Source organism: Cherax quadricarinatus, chromosome 9 (assembly GCF_038502225.1).
Source record: "Cherax quadricarinatus isolate ZL_2023a chromosome 9, ASM3850222v1, whole genome shotgun sequence".
Taxonomy (NCBI): Eukaryota; Metazoa; Arthropoda; class Malacostraca; order Decapoda; family Parastacidae; genus Cherax; species Cherax quadricarinatus.
Window position 1 is genome coordinate 62,857,669 of NC_091300.1, and position 18,055 is coordinate 62,875,723.

General features: G+C 39.6%; 1 protein-coding gene across 2 annotated transcripts in view; it reads right to left on the bottom strand.

The window, feature by feature from the left end:
• thoc5 (THO complex 5) overlaps positions 1 to 18,055 on the bottom strand; it is a 70,301-nt gene that overhangs the window by 40,258 nt on the left and 11,988 nt on the right. For both annotated transcript variants that reach the window (XM_070083451.1, XM_070083453.1), the window contains exons 4-7: positions 15,142 to 15,351; positions 12,149 to 12,334; positions 11,215 to 11,322; positions 901 to 1,047 (exon numbers count right to left, since the gene is read on the bottom strand). In XM_070083451.1, the coding sequence (XP_069939552.1) occupies positions 901 to 1,047; positions 11,215 to 11,322; positions 12,149 to 12,334; positions 15,142 to 15,351 (651 nt within the window). The remainder of the gene's footprint in view (positions 1 to 900; positions 1,048 to 11,214; positions 11,323 to 12,148; positions 12,335 to 15,141; positions 15,352 to 18,055) is intronic.

The window sequence follows — 18,055 nt, forward strand, 5'->3', positions numbered from 1 at the left end:
AAAAAAAAAAGTAAAACAAAGTTTTTTTTACACGTTTTCAAATGTAAAAAAAAAGGATCTACATTTTGTACATACTTTCAAATGTTGAAAAAATGTAGATCAACATTTGGACAGTTTAAGGGTTAATAAATAACAAAAAAAAGCACAATACCGTGACTGGAACGACACACAAATAACCCGCACATAGAAGAGAGGAGCTTATGACGACGTTTCGGTCCGACTTGGACCGTCGTAAGTAAGCTCCTCTCTTCTATGTGCGGGTTATTTGTGTAAGGGTTAATGACTCCAGCACATAAGTTCCATCATCTGTGAGATGATTTCTCGAAGTTTTTGATGAGCATGGAGTTCCACAAGTCAGGGCCTAGGGCAGTGTGCTGGGGCACACTATCAATAGCTTCATCAGGTGAGTGGTGTTAGCATTAAGTCAGATATTTTGAAGATGTCATCAGAGTTTTGAATCTCATACATGAAAAGCAGCTAGTAACATAGTATAACATTACAAAACATAAAATGTTTTCCATCCGCAAGTGGTCAAGACTGCCTGACAAGCATCACTAACCTCTTGTTCATCCTGGTTATTATTAGACACTGTAACCCACCACTAACCTCTTGTTCATCCTGGTTATTATTAGAGACACTGTCATACACCACTAACCTCTTGTTGATCCTGGTCATTATTACAGACACTATCATGCACCACTAACCTTCTCTTGATACTGCTCATTATCACAAACACTGCCATGCACCACTAACCTCCTGTTGATCCTAGTCATTATCACAAACACTGTCATGCACCACTAACCTCCTGTTGATCCTGGTCATTATTAGAGACACTGTCATGCACCACTAACCTCCTGTTGATCCTAGTCATTATCACAAACACTGTCATGCACCACTAACCTCCTGTTGATCCTGGTCATTATCAGATTCAGAAAGGTTTTCAGTTCGGGAATCTTCTTCCTTAGCAATGAGTTTCTTGGCAGCGTCAACATCACCAAACACTTCAACTTTTATGTTAGCATCAAATGCTTCTCCATAGGCAGATGCCTGTAAAAAAAAAAAAAAAAAAAAAAAAAAAGAGTAAAAAGAGGATCAAAATCCACGCCTTAAAATGATAATCTCACCGTATCATTCAAGTAACAAATTGTGCAGGGAGTGCTGGCCAGCAAACTAGCATTCTTGCTTGTGTAAAACTATATTAACCCAGCCAGAGTGAACTAGACATACCTGTGTGAGTAGCCAAAACGGTTGATAAACCTACTATTAATAGGCTGAAACTTCACATAACAAAAACTGTTGTGAAGATATCTGATATCTTCACAACAGTTTTTGTCTATATCTGATATACACAAAAACTGTTGTGAAGATATAATAAACACTTGTAAAGATATCATAGAGATAAGATGCAGCAACTTCCGATGCTACACAGACTGTCCTGAATGGATCCACAATCTTAGCAAAGTTAAGAAGGTAATGACAGATACAATACTGATTTTCCACCACCCTTAGTTCCAAGGCATTACAAAAAAAAATCACAGAACAGATGGGGCTTGAACCATGGCAAGTGAATCCTAAAACTCACAGGCCAGTGTGTCAACCACTTGATACATTTACTGATTTTGCAGGACCAATAATACACCTCTGACCCACCGTGGTCTGCAGGAAACAATAAATTAAACACTGGAACGAATGAAATAGGTTCATTAATTTTTGTTAGATAGGAATAAGTGGTTGATTTCCATTATTTCTTATGGGGAAAATTGATTCGCTTTTCGATATTTTCAGTATTCGATGAGCTCTCAGGAACAGATTAATATCGAATACCGGGGTTCCACTGTAGAAGAAAACCCAGAAGAGTGTGTATATATATGCTTGTACATGTATGTATAGTGTGACCTAAGTGTAAGTAGAAGTAGCAAGATGTACCTGAAATCTTGCATGTGTATGAGACAGAAAAAAAAAGACACCAGCAATCCTACCATCGTGTAAAACAATTACAGACTTCTGTATTACACTCACTTGGCAGGACGGTAGTACCTCCCTGGGTGGTTGCTGTCTACCAACCTACTAGCTAGGTCTTTTTTTTATAATATATGTAACTGCATTTGTGTATACCTGAATAAACTTACATCCTTACTATGAACCAAAACCAGACGTGTTCGTCTGTTTGTTTATACAGTGCACCACCGCATAACGATCACCTCCGAATGCGACCAATTATGTAAGTGTATTTATGTAAGTGCGTTTGTACGTGTATGTTTGGGGGTCTGAAATGGACTAATCTACTTCACAATATTCCTTATGGGAACAAATTCGGTCAGTACTGGCACCTGAACATACTTCTGGAGTGAAAAAATATCGTTAACCAGGGGTCCACTGTACATGTATACTCCACGCCTCTGGCCTCTCTCATTTATTCATTCTCTCTCTCTCTCTCTCGTTTATTCATTTTATCTCATTTACTCACCTCTCGCCCTACATTAAGACAACAAATATTTTAAAGTAAGTAATGAGTGAACTGTATATGCATTTTATCACTCTGGGATGCTTTAAATGTCATAGTTTATTATGAGCTGGCTACCATACCTCCCCACACCTGACTTCCTACAAAAAAATACAACTCGCCTCTCACCCTACATTAAGACTACAAATATTTTAAGATAAATAATGAGTGTACTATATGTCTACTTTAATTTTTTATTGCTTTTTAATACCTCGTTCTACCGCTAACTTAATATATGTTAGTGTAAACTTGTTATCTAGCATTTATATGCATTTATAAGTGAAAAAAAGGGCATTCCATTTTACGGCGATTTCCGCTTTACGGCAGTAGACTGGAACTTAACCTGCTGTATAAGCGAGGCCCTACTGTATTACTTGAATACAGTGGACCCCCGGTTAACGATTTTAATCCGTGCAAGAGGGGTAATTGTTATGCGAAATAATCGTTATGTGAATGAATTTTCCCCATAAGAAATAATGGAAATAAAATTAATCCGTGCAAGACACCCAAAAGTATGAAAAAAAAAATTTTTTACCACATGAAATGTTAATTTTAATACACACAAACTGAAAAAGGCATGCACAATTACATGACACTTACTTTTATTGAAGATCTGGTGATGATTGATGGGATGGGAGGAGGGGAGAGAGAGTGTTAGTGTTTAGAAGGGGAATCCCCTTCCATTAGGACTTGAGGTAGCAAGTCCTTTTCTGGGGTTACTTCCCTTCTTCTTTTAATGCCACTAGGGCCAGCTTCAGAGTCACTGGACTTCTTTCGCACAAGATATCTGTCCATAGTGGCCTGTACCTCTCGTTCCTTTATGACTTGCCTAAAGTGTTTCACAACATTGTCAGTGTAATAATCACCAGCACGGCTTGCAATAGCTGTGTGAGGGTGATTTTCATCCATGAAGGTTTGCACTTCAAGCCACTTTGCACAGATTTCCTTTATCTTTGTAGTAGGCAACTTCTTCAATTTCTCTCTCCCCTCCTCTGAACCAGTTTCCCCAGGTCTGGCCTCTTGCTCTTGAAGTTGATCTATCAGCTCATCAGTGGTTAGTTCTTCATTGTCCTCCTCCACCAACTCTTCCACATCCTCCCCACTAACCTCCAACCCCAAGGACTTTCCCAATGCCACAATGGATTCCTCAACTGGCACAGGATTCTCAGGGTTAGCCTCAAACCCTTCAAAATCCCTTTTGTCTACACATTCTGGCCACAGTTTCTTCCAAGCAGAGTTCAAGGTCTTCTTAGTCACTCCCTCCCAAGCCTTACCTATAAGGTTTACACAATTGAGGATATTAAAGTGCTCTCTCCAAAACTCTCTTAGAGTCAGTTGAGTTTCTGAGGTCACTACAAAGCACCTTTCAAACAGAGCTTTTGTGTACAGTTTTTTGAAGTTTGCAATAACCTGCTGGTCCATGGGCTGCAGGAGAGGAGTGGTATTAGGAGGCAAAAACTTCACCTTAATGAAGCTCATGTCCCCATAAAGTCGCTCTGCCACGTCTGTAGGATGACCAGGGGCATTGTCTAACACCAGGAGGCACTTAAGGTCTAATTTCTTTTCAGTTAGGTAATCTTTCACATTGGGGGCAAATGCATGGTGTAACCAGTTATAGAAAAAGTCCCTAGTGACCCATGCCTTACTGTTTGCCCTCCACAGCACACACAAATTATCCTTGAGGACATTCTTTTGCCTGAACGCTCTGGGAGTTTCAGAGTGATACACTAATAAAGGCTTAACTTTGCAATCACCACTAGCATTGGCACACATCAACAAAGTAAGCCTGTCTTTCATAGGCTTATGTCCTGGGAGTGCCTTTTCCTCCTGAGTAATGTAGGTCCTGCTTGGCATTTTCTTCCAGAACAGGCCTGTTTCATCACAATTAAACACTTGTTCAGGTTTCAGTCCTTCACTGTCTATGTACTCCTTGAATTCCTGCACATATTTTTCAGCCGCTTTGTGGTCCGAACTGGCAGCCTCACCATGCCTTATCACACTATGGATGCCACTACGCTTCTTAAATCTCTCAAACCAACCTTTGCTGGCCTTAAATTCACTCACATCATCACTAGTTGCAGGCATTTTTTTAATTAAATCCTCATGCAACTTCCTAGCCTTTTCACATATGATCGCTTGAGAGACGCTATCTCCTGCTAGCTGTTTTTCATTTATCCACACCAATAAGAGTCTCTCAACATCTTCCATCACTTGCGATCTTTGTTTCGAAAACACAGTTAAACCTTTGGCAAGAACAGCTTCCTTGATTGTCTTTCTGGTGCCCACAATAGTAGCGATGGTTGATTGGGGTTTCTTGTACAACTTGACTAGGTCGGCGATACGCACTCCACTTTCATACTTATCAATGATCTCTTTCTTCATTTCAATGGGAATTCTCACCCTTATTGGTGTACGGTTGGCACTAGAAGCTTTCTTGGGGCCCATGGTCACTTATTTTCCAGAAACAGCACCGAAAACACTGTAATAATACGAAATATTCCGAGTGTATGCTTGGATATGAGTAGTAGGTTGGTAGACAGCAACCACCCAGGGAGGTACTACCGTCCTGCCAAGTGAGTGTAAAACGAAAGCCTGTAATTGTTTTACATGATGGTAGGATTGCTGGTGTCTTTTGTCTGTCTCATAAATATGCAAGATTACAGGTACGTCTTGCTACTTCTACTTACACTTAGGTCACACTACACATACATGTACACGTTTATTTATACACACTCATCTGAGTTTTCTTTGATTTTATCTTAATAGTTCTTGGTCTTATTACTTTTCCTTTTATATCCATGGGGAAGTGGAATAAGAATCTTTCCTCCGTAAGCCATGCGTGTTGTAAAAGTCAACTAAAATGCCGGGAACAATGGGCTAGTAACCCTTTTCCTGTAAAGATTACTAAAAAGAATAAGAAGAAGAAAATTGTCAAAGTGGGAAGTCTGAATGTGCGTGGATGTTGTGCAAATGATAAGAAAGAGATGATTGTGGATGTTATGAATGAGAAGAAACTGGATGTCCTGGCTTTAAGTGAAACAAAGCTGAAGGGGGTGGGAGAGTTTCAATGGAGAGGAATAAATGGGATTAGGTCAGGGGTTTCAAATAGAGTTAGAGCTAAAGAAGGAGTAGCAATAATGTTGAAGGATAAGCTATGGCAGGAAAAGAGGGACTACAAATGTATAAATTCAAGGATTATGTGGAGTAAAATAAAGATTGGATGTGAAAAGTGGGTTATAGTAAGCGTGTATGCACCTGGAGAAGAGAGAAGTGTAGAGGAGAGAGAGAGATTCTGGGAAATGTTGAGTGAATGCGTGGGGAGTTTTGAATCAAGTGTGAGAGTAATGGTGGTTGGGGATTTCAATGCTAAAGTGGGTAAAAATGTTATGGAGGGAGTAGTAGGTAATTTTGGGGTGCCAGGGGTAAATGTAAATAGGGAGCCTTTAATTGAGCTATGTGTAGAAAGAAATTTGGTAATAAGTAATACATATTTTATGAAAAAGAGGATAAATAAATATACAAGGTATGATGTAGCACGTAATGAAAGTAGTTTGTTAGATTATGTATTGGTGGATAAAAGGTTGATGGGTAGGCTCCAGGATGTACATGTTTATAGAGGGGCAACTGATATATCGGATCATTATTTAGTTGTAGCTACAGTTAGAGTAAGAGGTAGATGGGAAAAGAGGAAGGTGGCAACAACAAGTAAGAGGGAGGTGAAAGTGTATAAACTAAGGGAGGAGGAAGTTCGGGCGAGATATAAGCGACTATTGGCAGAAAGGTGGGCTAGTGCAAAGATGAGTAGTGGGGGGGTTGAAGAGGGTTGGAATAGTTTTAAAAATGCAGTATTAGAATGTGGGGCAGAAGTTTGTGGTTATAGGAGGGTGGGGGCAGGAGGAAAGAGGAGTGATTGGTGGAATGATGAAGTAAAGGGTGTGATAAAAGAGAAAAAGGTAGCTTACGAGAGGTTTTTACAAAGCAGAAGTGTTATAAGAAGAGCAGAGTATATGGAGAGTAAAAGAAAGGTGAAGAGAGTGGTGAGAGAGTGCAAAAGGAGAGCAGATGAAAGAGTGGGAGAGGCATTGTCAAGAAATTTTTATGAAAATAAGAAAAAATTTTGGAGTGAGTTAAACAAGTTAAGAAAGCCTAGGGAAAGTATGGACTTGTCAGTTAAAAACAGAGTAGGGGAGTTAGTAGATGGGGAGAGGGAGGTATTAGGTAGATGGCGAGAATATTTTGAGGAACTTTTAAATGTTAAGGAAGAAAGGGAGGCGGTAATTTCATGCACTGGCCAGGGAGGTATACCATCTTTTAGGAGTGAAGAAGAGCAGAATGTAAGTGTGGTGGAGGTACGTGAGGCATTACGTAGAATGAAAGGGGGTAAAGCAGCTGGAACTGATGGGATCATGACAGAAATGTTAAAAGCAGGGGGGGATATAGTGTTGGAGTGGTTGGTACTTTTGTTTAATAAATGTATGAAAGAGGGGAAGGTACCTAGGGATTGGCGGAGAGCATGTATAGTCCCTTTATATAAAGGGAAAGGGGACAAAAGAGATTGTAAAAATTATAGAGGAATAAGTTTACTGAGTATACCAGGAAAAGTATACGGTAGGGTTATAATTGAAAGAATTAGAGGTAAGACAGAATGTAGAATTGCGGACGAGCAAGGAGGCTTCAGAGTGGGTAGGGGATGTGTAGATCAAGTGTTTACATTGAAACATATATGTGAACAGTATTTAGATAAAGGTAGGGAAGTTTTTATTGCATTTATGGATTTAGAAAAGGCATATGATAGAGTGGATAGAGGAGCAATGTGGCAGATGTTGCAAGTACATGGAATAGGTGGTAAGTTACTAAATGCTGTAAAGAGCTTTTATGAGGATAGTGAGGCTCAGGTTAGGGTGTGTAGAAGAGAGGGAGAATACTTCCCGGTAAAAGTAGGTCTTAGACAGGGATGTGTAATGTCACCATGGTTGTTTAATATATTTATAGATGGGGTTGTAAAAGAAGTAAATGCTAGGGTGTTTGGGAGAGGGGTGGGATTAAATTATGGGGAATCAAATTCAAAATGGGAATTGACACAGTTACTTTTTGCTGATGATACTGTGCTTATGGGAGATTCTAAAGAAAAATTACAAAGGTTAGTGGATGAGTTTGAGAATGTGTGTAAAGGTAGAAAGTTGAAAGTGAACATAGAAAAGAGTAAGGTGATGAGGGTATCAAATGATTTAGATAAAGAAAAATTGGATATCAAATTGGGGAGGAGGAGTATGGAAGAAGTGAATGTTTTCAGATACTTGGGAGTTGACGTGTCGGCGGATGGATTTATGAAGGATGAGGTTAATCATAGAATTGATGAGGGAAAAAAGGTGAGTGGTGCGTTGAGGTATATGTGGAGTCAAAAAACGTTATCTATGGAGGCAAAGAAGGGAATGTATGAAAGTATAGTAGTACCAACACTCTTATATGGATGTGAAGCTTGGGTGGTAAATGCAGCAGCGAGGAGACGGTTGGAGGCAGTGGAGATGTCCTGTCTAAGGGCAATGTGTGGTGTAAATATTATGCAGAAAATTCGGAGTGTGGAAATTAGGAGAAGGTGTGGAGTTAATAAAAGCATTAGTCAGAGGGCAGAAGAGGGGTTGTTGAGGTGGTTTGGTCATTTAGAGAGAATGGATCAAAGTAGAATGACATGGAAAGCATATAAATCTATAGGGGAAGGAAAGAGGGGTAGGGGTCGTCCTCGAAAGGGTTGGAAAGAGGGGGTAAAGGAGGTTTTGTGGGTGAGGGGCTTGGACTTCCAGCAAGCGTGCGTGAGCGTGTTAGATAGGAGTGAATGGAGACGAATGATACTTGGGACCTGACGATCTGTTGGAGTGTGAGCAGGGTAATATTTAGTGAAGGGATTCAGGGAAACCGGTTATTTTCATATAGTCGGACTTGAGTCCTGGAAATGGGAAGTACAATGCCTGCACTTTAAAGGAGGGGTTTGGGATATTGGCAGTTTGGAGGGATATGTTGTGTATCTCTATACATATATGCTTCTAAACTGTTGTATTCTGAGCACCTCTGCAAAAGCAGTGATAATGTGTGAGTGTGGTGAAAGTGTTGAATGATGATGAAAGTATTTTCTTTTTGGGGATTTTCTTTCTTTTTTTTTTTTTTGGGTCACCCTGCCTCGGTGGGAGACGGCCGACTTGTTGAAAAAAAAAAAAAAAAAAAAAAAATGCTTGGATGTTACCGCGGAGGCTGGCTGGTAAACAATGGCACGGGCGGCACATGTGAGGCTGGCTGAGGGCGCACATTGGACGCGTCTCGGACGAAAATCGGTGAGCGGGTTTTTAATCGGTATGCGCGGCAAAATTTTTGCGATTAAAGTAAGCGGTATGCGGATTAATCGCTATGTGATGCCATCGTTATGCGGGGGTCCACTGTATAGGCATTTTCACTAATTCATTGATATTTTTTTCGAAATTATATAATAAACATGCTACGTAACATAAACATGATAAAAACACTCACAGTTGAATAAATTAACATAAATATGAGATTTTTCCCAGTCGTCTTGCTGGAGCATCAGAAAGAATAACATTTTCTCTAGTTCAACTTGTTGGAGCATCGGAAAGAATAACCTTTTCTCTAGTTCAACACCAAAGGAAATGTGTACACAACAGTATTACTTTTGGTAATTAGAAAATTGTTCCTTTCATATGCCTTCACTCAGAGCGTCATTCCTTCTAAAAATGGTGTTACATGAGAATGGGAGTGTTGCTCGTTATTTGTTCTACTGTACCACTGTGGAGACAACTTGTACACAATGTAAGGTGTTTGTATTAACGTGTATGAACCATAACCAGATGCGTTTGTCTGTTTGTTTACACACTCTGCACCTCTGTCCTCTCTCATTTACTCATTCTCGCTCTCTGTTTTTAGCTCGCTTACTCACCTCTCACCCTACATTAAGACTACAAATATTTTAGGGTAAATAATGAATGTACTGTACAGTGGAACCTCAAAAACCGAACTGCTCCCAACACAACCAATTATGTAAGTGTATTTTTGTAAGTGCTTTTATAAGTGTATTTTTGAGGGTCTGAAATGGACTAATCTAATTTACATTATTCCTGATGGGAATAAATTCATTCGGCAAAGGCACTCGAACAGCCTTCTGGACTGAAGAAAGTTCGATATTTGAGGTTCTACTGTATATGCATTTTATCGCTCTAGGGTACTTAAAATGTTGTAGTATATTACGTGTGGGTGGGTTGGCCAGGACTACCATACCTACCACACCTAACTTCTTGCAATAAATATTACTTCTCAGCCTATATTAAGACAACAAATATTTTGAGATAAGCAATGAGTGTACTGTGCGTGTATTTTACTTTTTATCGTTTTTTAATGCCTAGTTCTATTGCTAACTTAATATATGTTAGTGCAAACTTGTTATCTGGCATTTATGTATTTATAAGTGCAAAAAATGGAGTACTGCTTTCCAGCGATGTCCGCTTTCCAGCGGTAGCCTGGAACCTAGCCTGCTGTATAAGTGGGGCCCTACTGTACTGTGGAACTTTTGAACAGTGATATTGTGCAGTGACATTATGATACAGTCATACCACAGTACAGTGGAATTGTGAGAATGTGAAACTCTGGTACTGTGGTACTATAGTAAAGTTGTACAGTGCTACTGTAGTATGGTGAAATTGTGATACTGTCGTACTATGGTATTGTCGTGCTGAGGTAGTATCACTCTCAAACTCTAGTACAGTAGGTTCTCACTTAATATCGTTGATAGGTTCTTGGAAACTGCACTTTAAGCTAAATGATGTACTATATCAAAACAATTTTACCACAGATTAATAGATATAAACAAAAGTTAAGTTCTTACTGTACATTTCTGATCACAAAAACACCACCAAACTTCTAAAGACCTAAAACACTTCTAATATTAAACATTGAAATAAATGTGAACTATACATACATTTAAGTGATGGTGGTCAACAAGGCGGGACCCAACCATGGACAGGACATGTGCGTGAGTGCAGGGAGTACTCACGCACACCCACACTCACTCATACTGGGACAATTTAGACACACCAATTAACCTAATGTGCACATTTGGGATGTGGGAGGAACCCAGAGTACCTGGAGAAAACCCACGGAGACATGGGGAGAATGTGCATATCCCTACATAGGAATTGCCTCCAGCTGGGAATCAATTTTTTTTCTCATCAATGTTATAATGAAATGATGCTATTTTGTGGAACTGTGATATTATATTTTGGGTACTGTGTATTGTTGAATAGTTGGTTTAGAAAGACACGTAAGCAAACACTATGACATATGTCATAGTGTTTGCTTACGGTATTTATTACCAAGGTTTATACCATAGTTGAATAGTACTACAGAGCAAACTGTCAAACTATGGTACTGTGGAAGTGATGCTGTGATACAGAAGACTAGTTGTACTGTGGTATTTTGTCACAATGACTATGATACTACTTTCGTTTTTCTTTTTCGGCCACCCTGCCTCAGTGGGATATGGCCAGTTTGTTGAAAGAAGAAGACTGTGATACTGTGTAGCGTTCAATTAACCTGAACATAGTGTGTGTGGAGAGGACTCGCCTAAACCCAGAGTGTGTAGAGTGGACTCACCTGAACCCAGAGTGTGTAGAGTGGACTCACCTGAACCCAGAGTGTGTAGGTGTACTCACCTGAACCCAGAGTGTGTAGAGTGGACTGGGCAGCAGTTGAACAATCCTCTGCTGATCTCTCTTGGCATCAATGGGCAAGTCCAGAGCATCTTGAAGAGGACGAGTAGCCTGAAAGTAATACCAGAATGATGAGTAGCCTGTATTAGTATGATGGGTAGCCTGTATCCATATAATGAGTAGCCTGTATCAGTAGTATGATGAATAGCCTGTATCAGTAGTGTGATGAGTAGCCTGTACCAGTAGCATAAATGAGTAGTCTTTATCAGTATGATGAGTAGCCTGTATCAGTAGTATAATAAGTAGCCTGTATCAGTAGTAGAATAAGTAGCCTGTATCAGTAGTATAAGTAGTCTGTATCAGTAGTATAATAAGTAACCTGCATCAATACTATAATAAGTAACCTGTATCAGTAGTATAATAAGTAGCCTGTTTCAGTAGTATAATAAGTAGCCTGTATCAGTAGTATGACACAGCCTGGGGAAAAACTTTATTACTCATATATTCTTCTCAAAACTCCTCAGAGAGACACTTCATTACCTACACCAAGGCAGCAAGACCCAAACAAGAAAAAACATTCACCTTCACTCATTCAACAGTTGTCCTGCCAGAAGTGCAAGGATATCACACTGCAGATGACTCTTTGACCTGCAACATCCCCACCTATATGTTGACATTTGTTACTTCAACCTGACCTGCAACATCTCCACCCATATACTGACATCTGTTACTTGAAACCTGACCTGCAACATCCCCACCCATATGCTGACCTTTGCTTTGTGTGACCAGGGCAGGCATGGGCCCTATGCTTTAGAATGGCATCAGAAATATTTTCATTAAATATAATGTTAATAATTGGAAAGATGACTGAAGAATATCTATATACTACATACAAGATAATAACTTCTCTTGGCTCCTAGTATCATAACGTGCTCACCTCCAAAATTGAGTTAATCCTCGGTGCCAGTGATGCCAACTTTCGCTCTTGCTCATTGATATTTTCAGCAACTGCCTCTTTCTCTTGAGTGAGTTTATCAAAGAGCTGCGTCTGGTCCCGGCGCTGCTCCAGTTCCCACTGCAGGCGAGCCAACCGCTGTTCGTGAGGATTTTCCACAGTCTCAGCCTAGAAAACATAACCCCTTTCAAACACTCTTCTGTTATACATATACATACATTTCTTAACACAGTGGCTCTTCCTCATTAATGCAAGGTGAGATAAATGTGACATCACACTTATTTCCTTCCTTGTCTGTCTGCTTATTATGGGACAAAGTGTAACTAACTAGAGAACAACTCCTCACTTCCCTTAAAACCTGGCATCACCTGAACAGCCTTCCAATTCCAATTAACATGGATATACTAAATTTTAGTACCTTATTTTCCAGCACTTAAGGTGCACTTTTTTCCCCACAGAAAGTATTGGAAAAATCAGCCTGAACTTTATACGCTCAAGGTCGGGGTCAAGGGTAGGCTTCGGGTTACGCTTTAGTATGAAGTAAGAAAGCAATTAGCCTCTGAATATGATTACTGATTTCCCATTATGATACTTTTGTCTTGCATTTTATATGCAAGAAAATACAGTAAACTAAGTTTCTACTCTGCACCAACTCTAACCTAGCAATCTAAGTTGACTCTGCTGAAATTCACATTAAATATTGCATAAATTAGGTGTGGAGTTAATAAAAGTATTAGTCAGAGGGCAGAAGAGGGGTTGTTGAGGTGGTTTGGTCATTTAGAGAGAATGGATCAAAGTAGAATGACATGGAAAGCATATAAGTCTACAGGGGAAAGAAGGCAGGGTAGGGGTCGTCCTCGAAAGGGTTGGAGAGAGGGGGTAAAGGAGGTTTTGTGGGCGAGGGGCTTGGACTTCCAGCAAGCATGTGTGAGCATGTTAGATAGGAGTGAATGGAGACGAATGGTACTTGGGACCTGACGACCTGTTGGAGTGTGAGCAGGGTAATGTTTAGTGAAGGGATTCAGGGAAACCGGTTACAGTGGACCCCCGCATGATGATTACCTCCGAATGCGACCAATTATGTAAGTGTAATTATGTAAGTGCGTTTGTACGTGTATGTTTGGGGGTCTGAAATGGACTAATCTACTTCACAATATTCCTTATGGGAACAAATTCGGTCAGTACTGGCACCTGAACATACTTCTGGAGTGAAAAAATATCGTTAACCGGGGGTCCACTGTATTTTCATATAGTCGGACTTGAGTCCTGGAAATGGGAAGTACAATGCCTGCACTTTAAAGAAGGGGTTTGGGATATTGGCAGTTTGGAGGGATATGTTGTGTATCTTTATACGTATATGCTTCTAAACTGTTGTATTCTTAGCACCTCTGCAAAAACAGTGATAATGTGTGTGTGTGGTGAAAGTGTTGAATGATGATGAAAGTATTTTCTTTTTGGGGATTTTCTTTCTTTTTTGGGTCACCCTGCCTCGGTGGGAGACGGCCGACTTGTTAAAAAAAAAAAAAAAAACTGTGAACAGCATAACTAAACTGTTACCTGGAGAAGAGTTCCTTTATGTTTACCTTGCATCGATTCTGGGGGTCACCCCCTCTCTCGGATGCTGGTCTGATCACCCAGGGTGTTGGTGCCGCCTGCATGCAATCCAATGTTTGTGCCACAGCCTGGCTGATCAGGAACTGACTTGAGAAACTTTTCAAGCTCCCTCTTGAAAACAGCCAAAGGTTTGTTAATAGTTCCCCTTGTGCATGAAAGCAGGACGTTGATAAGTTGAGGTTCTCTTACGCTTATGGACTTCTCTTTTATTGTCCTCACTGTGCTCCTCCTTTTCACTGGGGGCATTTTGCATCATGTGTCAAGCCTCTTTGTTTTCCTATGGAGTGATTTCAGTATGAAGGTTTGGGACCAGATTTTCCAGGTGTAAACTATGACGTACTTTTTTTGCTTATTGCAAGGAGAGCAATTCAAGGACTTCAGAGTTTCCAGAAGCACAGATGCTCTCTGAATATATCAGGTTCTCTATATAGTCCCAGCTCTGCAATTTCTCCTACCTTGATTGGCACCATTAACATATAGCAAAATTCCAGCCCAGGGAGAACACATGACTTGAACATTATTACCACTGGCTTGGGAACTCATTTTGAATATTCTAGTTTCCTAGCCTACCATGTTAATGCAGTAGCAATAGCAACATTGTTGTAATCACTAAACGCGACATTCTCGAACACTGTTACTCCTAAGTCTCTCACATTGAATTTCTGCTCCAATGAATGATTTGAATTTGTCTTGTACTCAGTTTAAATCTTTCCTAGATTCTTCCAGAGCAGAGTAACTGAAATTTGTCATCAATTAGCACTGTATTGTTGTCTGAGGCTAAATAAAGATTCCCATATGTTGCGTAAGTGTCTCAATTCTTCAACTTGTCAGTTTTCAAAACCATTCATCACATCTGGCACCTCTTGTACTCCCCTTCCTCCAACCATTCCTTGGACGACCTGACCCCTACCCCTCCTATATTGCACCTCAGATTCATATACCTTCGTCGTCTTACTGATACTGAACATCCTCTGTCAACATGCCCAAACTACTTAAATTAAGCAGCCCCTCCTCCCTCTGAATTAAACCCTAAGTAACCCACATCACTTTTTAATTTCTACATTACAAATTCTCAGCATGATATTCATACTACACATTGCTCTCAAACAACATCTATACTGCTTCCAGCCTTCTCCTTCCTTCAGCATTCAAAACCCATACTTCACACCCCTAGGAGTGTTGCTAAAACTATACTGAAGTATAGAAAAAATACTGAAAAAATAATTATTATTTTCACCCTTTTTCAGCACATCACTTGTCTTCCACTAATGTAAGGTAACCTTTATACTGCATATCAGTATTGAATATTTAAATCAAAAGAGTATAGTGTGTGTGGAGGGAAGACTAAGTGAAGATCTTACTGGACGACTGATGGACTCCGGAGCTTCCACGTAGAACTGCTCTACAGGCACAAGATCAATCTCCTGGTCAGCTGACTGGAAGTCCAGGCACCGTCTCACTTCCTTCTTCAGATGGGCCACTTCATAGAGAAGATTCTGCAGCTGCAATGTCACGCCGTCAACGCTCTGACGAGCTTCAGCAGTCTTCTCGCGGGAATCACGCATTCGAACCTGTTGACAAGAAACTCTGAGGTAATTTATACTGACCAAGATACTGTGAATAACATAAAACTGTGAGTAAAATACAATCATGGAAAGCAGTAAACACATAAGGGTCATGCAGTGCCTGCAGACTGGCAAGTGGCCAGGTTAGATCCAAGGGAAGGATACCTCTAATTCAATGGATCAAGAGCCCTTCAGCATCAAGGCAGCTCCTGGAAGGGTACTCAGAGTAACACTACTACTTCTTTCTTTCTTTCAACACACCGGCAGTATCCCACCGAGGCAGGGTGGCCCAAAAGGAAAAACGAAAGTTTCTCCTTTTACATTTAGTAATATATACTGGAGAAGAGGTTACTAGCCCCTTGCTCCCGGCATTTTAGTCGCCTCTTACAACACGCATGGCTTACGGAGGAAGAATTCTGTTCCACTTCCCCATGGAGATAAGAGGAAATAAACAAGAATAAGAACTAGAAAGAAAATAGAAGAAAACCCAGAGGGGTGTGTGTATATATACGCTTGTACATATATGTGTAGTGTGACCTAAGTGTAAGTAGAAGTAGCAAGACTTACCCGAAATCTTGCATGCTCATGAGACAGAAAAAAGGACACCAGCAATCCTACCATCATGTAAAACAATTACAAGCTTTCGTTTTACACTCACTTGGCAGTACGGTAGTACCTCCCTGGGTGGTTGCTGTCTACCAACCTACTACCTAGGTAACACTACTTATAATTCAAAATAAATATTGTAAATCAAGACAATTTATGCATTAAAAGTAACACATTACAATGTATAAAAATTACAACATAATAATAAGTAAATGTTTCTTGGTGTCAAGTTTTAAAATGGAAGACAAACTACTGAAATGGAAATGATATTGGTTGGTTTCAGTATTGGAAGAAGCTTGAAATTAGGCTGAAAGTAGTGAAAATATCTGACCTTTCACAATATTCCTGGTCTATCTGTGTTTTGACCAGGTCTGCTTCAATTACTGGACCATCGTAAACCATGACCAATCATTCTTGGTTATATTTTATTATCAGAGAAACAGGATAAAACTTCAATTTTTTGTATAATGATGGATTCAGCATGGAAGGCAAGTGTTACATAGGAGAGGCCTGGGGACGTGATTAATTAAGAATAAAGACTGCTTCACTGGCTGGAATCTCTAGTGTTTATTTCAAATTTTTAAATTGAAATTTCTTTAAATTTTGTGTAATATTCACCAAAGTACCAACTTCTGTGCAAATTATAGGGTAGTTCTGATAATTGAATGAGCTCAGTTGATAGAACAGGAGGCATACTAGCAAAATAGCTAGAAACTGGGTCAAACTAAGCATAGAAATTTTATTAACCCGTAAACAGTCCAAGCAGATCTACGTTCATATGCGTAGTGCTCCAAAAGTAGATCTACGTTTTTTTTTTATATATATATTTTCAAATATAAAAAAAAAAGTAGATCAAAGTTTTTTTACACGTTTTCAAGCGTAAAAAAAAAAATGATCTACTTTTTTTTACATACTTTCAAATGTTGAAAAAACATATATATACGTTTGGACCGTTTACGGGTTAAAATAGAACTCAAATTTGACATAATTGCCCACTACCAAATTTTGTATTTTTGATGTCATTACCCTCAGAAAAAGATTTCTACCATATCAGCTGATTAATTTTTTTTTTTAAATTCTGACACTGTCAACACTTAATCTTTGAATGTCCAGCCCCCTCCCTTCTCTGCTGGAACTAACCCTTTCACTGTCCAGATCCCCTTGGAATTAACCTCTTTCACTGCCCAGACCCCTGGAATTAACTCTTTCTCTGTCCACACCCCCCTGGAATTAACCTCTTTCACTGGCCAGAACCTTGGAATTAACCCTTTCAGTGGCCATCACATACAACTATGTCATTGAGGCCAGGCTCCCTCACACAGCTTAGTTAAGCTGCAAGCAGCAAATTTTGGCCTAGACATGAAAGGATGGGTCTCTGAACAGTATAAAAATAAAATCTTGCCTTACATGGTGCATGATGGAAAAAGCTTAACATCTCTGACCACATATTTGGTTTTAAAGAGTGACTTCGAGGTGTTTTTTAGGTTTTTATGGTTTTATTACATGTGTCATTTGACAGAACAGAAGATATATTACCAAAATACAGATGATTTTGCTGGTTTCAGAACCAGAAGTAGCTAGAAGTAATGAAAATATTAATTTTTTGCCGATTTTCCTGAGGATGGGTAAGGCCCCTCTACACCCCTTGGTCTGGTTCATGAGTTTTTAATAATAGATCTGATTCAATTATTGGAATGCCGTAAACCATGACCAATCATTCCTGGTTATAGTATATTGTTATCCAGGAAACAGAGTAGATCATCTATTTTTGTGGTTATGAATTCAAAATGGAAGAAAAGTATAATATAGGAGAGGCCTGGGGATGTGATTCATGCACGGAGGAAATGTTTTAGGAATGCCTACATTGTTTATTTTAGACTATTTTGAAATTGGTATTTTTTTTAATTTTGTGTAAAACTGGCCAAGGTACCAATTTTTGTGCATTTTATAGGGTACTTGTGATAGATGAATGGGCAGTTTCTTGTGCTCAACTGATAGAAAATAAAACACACTAACAAAATAGCTTAAAGTCTGCAAAATTTCCGATGCATAAATTGCATCCAAACCATTAACTTTATGCCTGCTTAATTCCATAAATATTCCA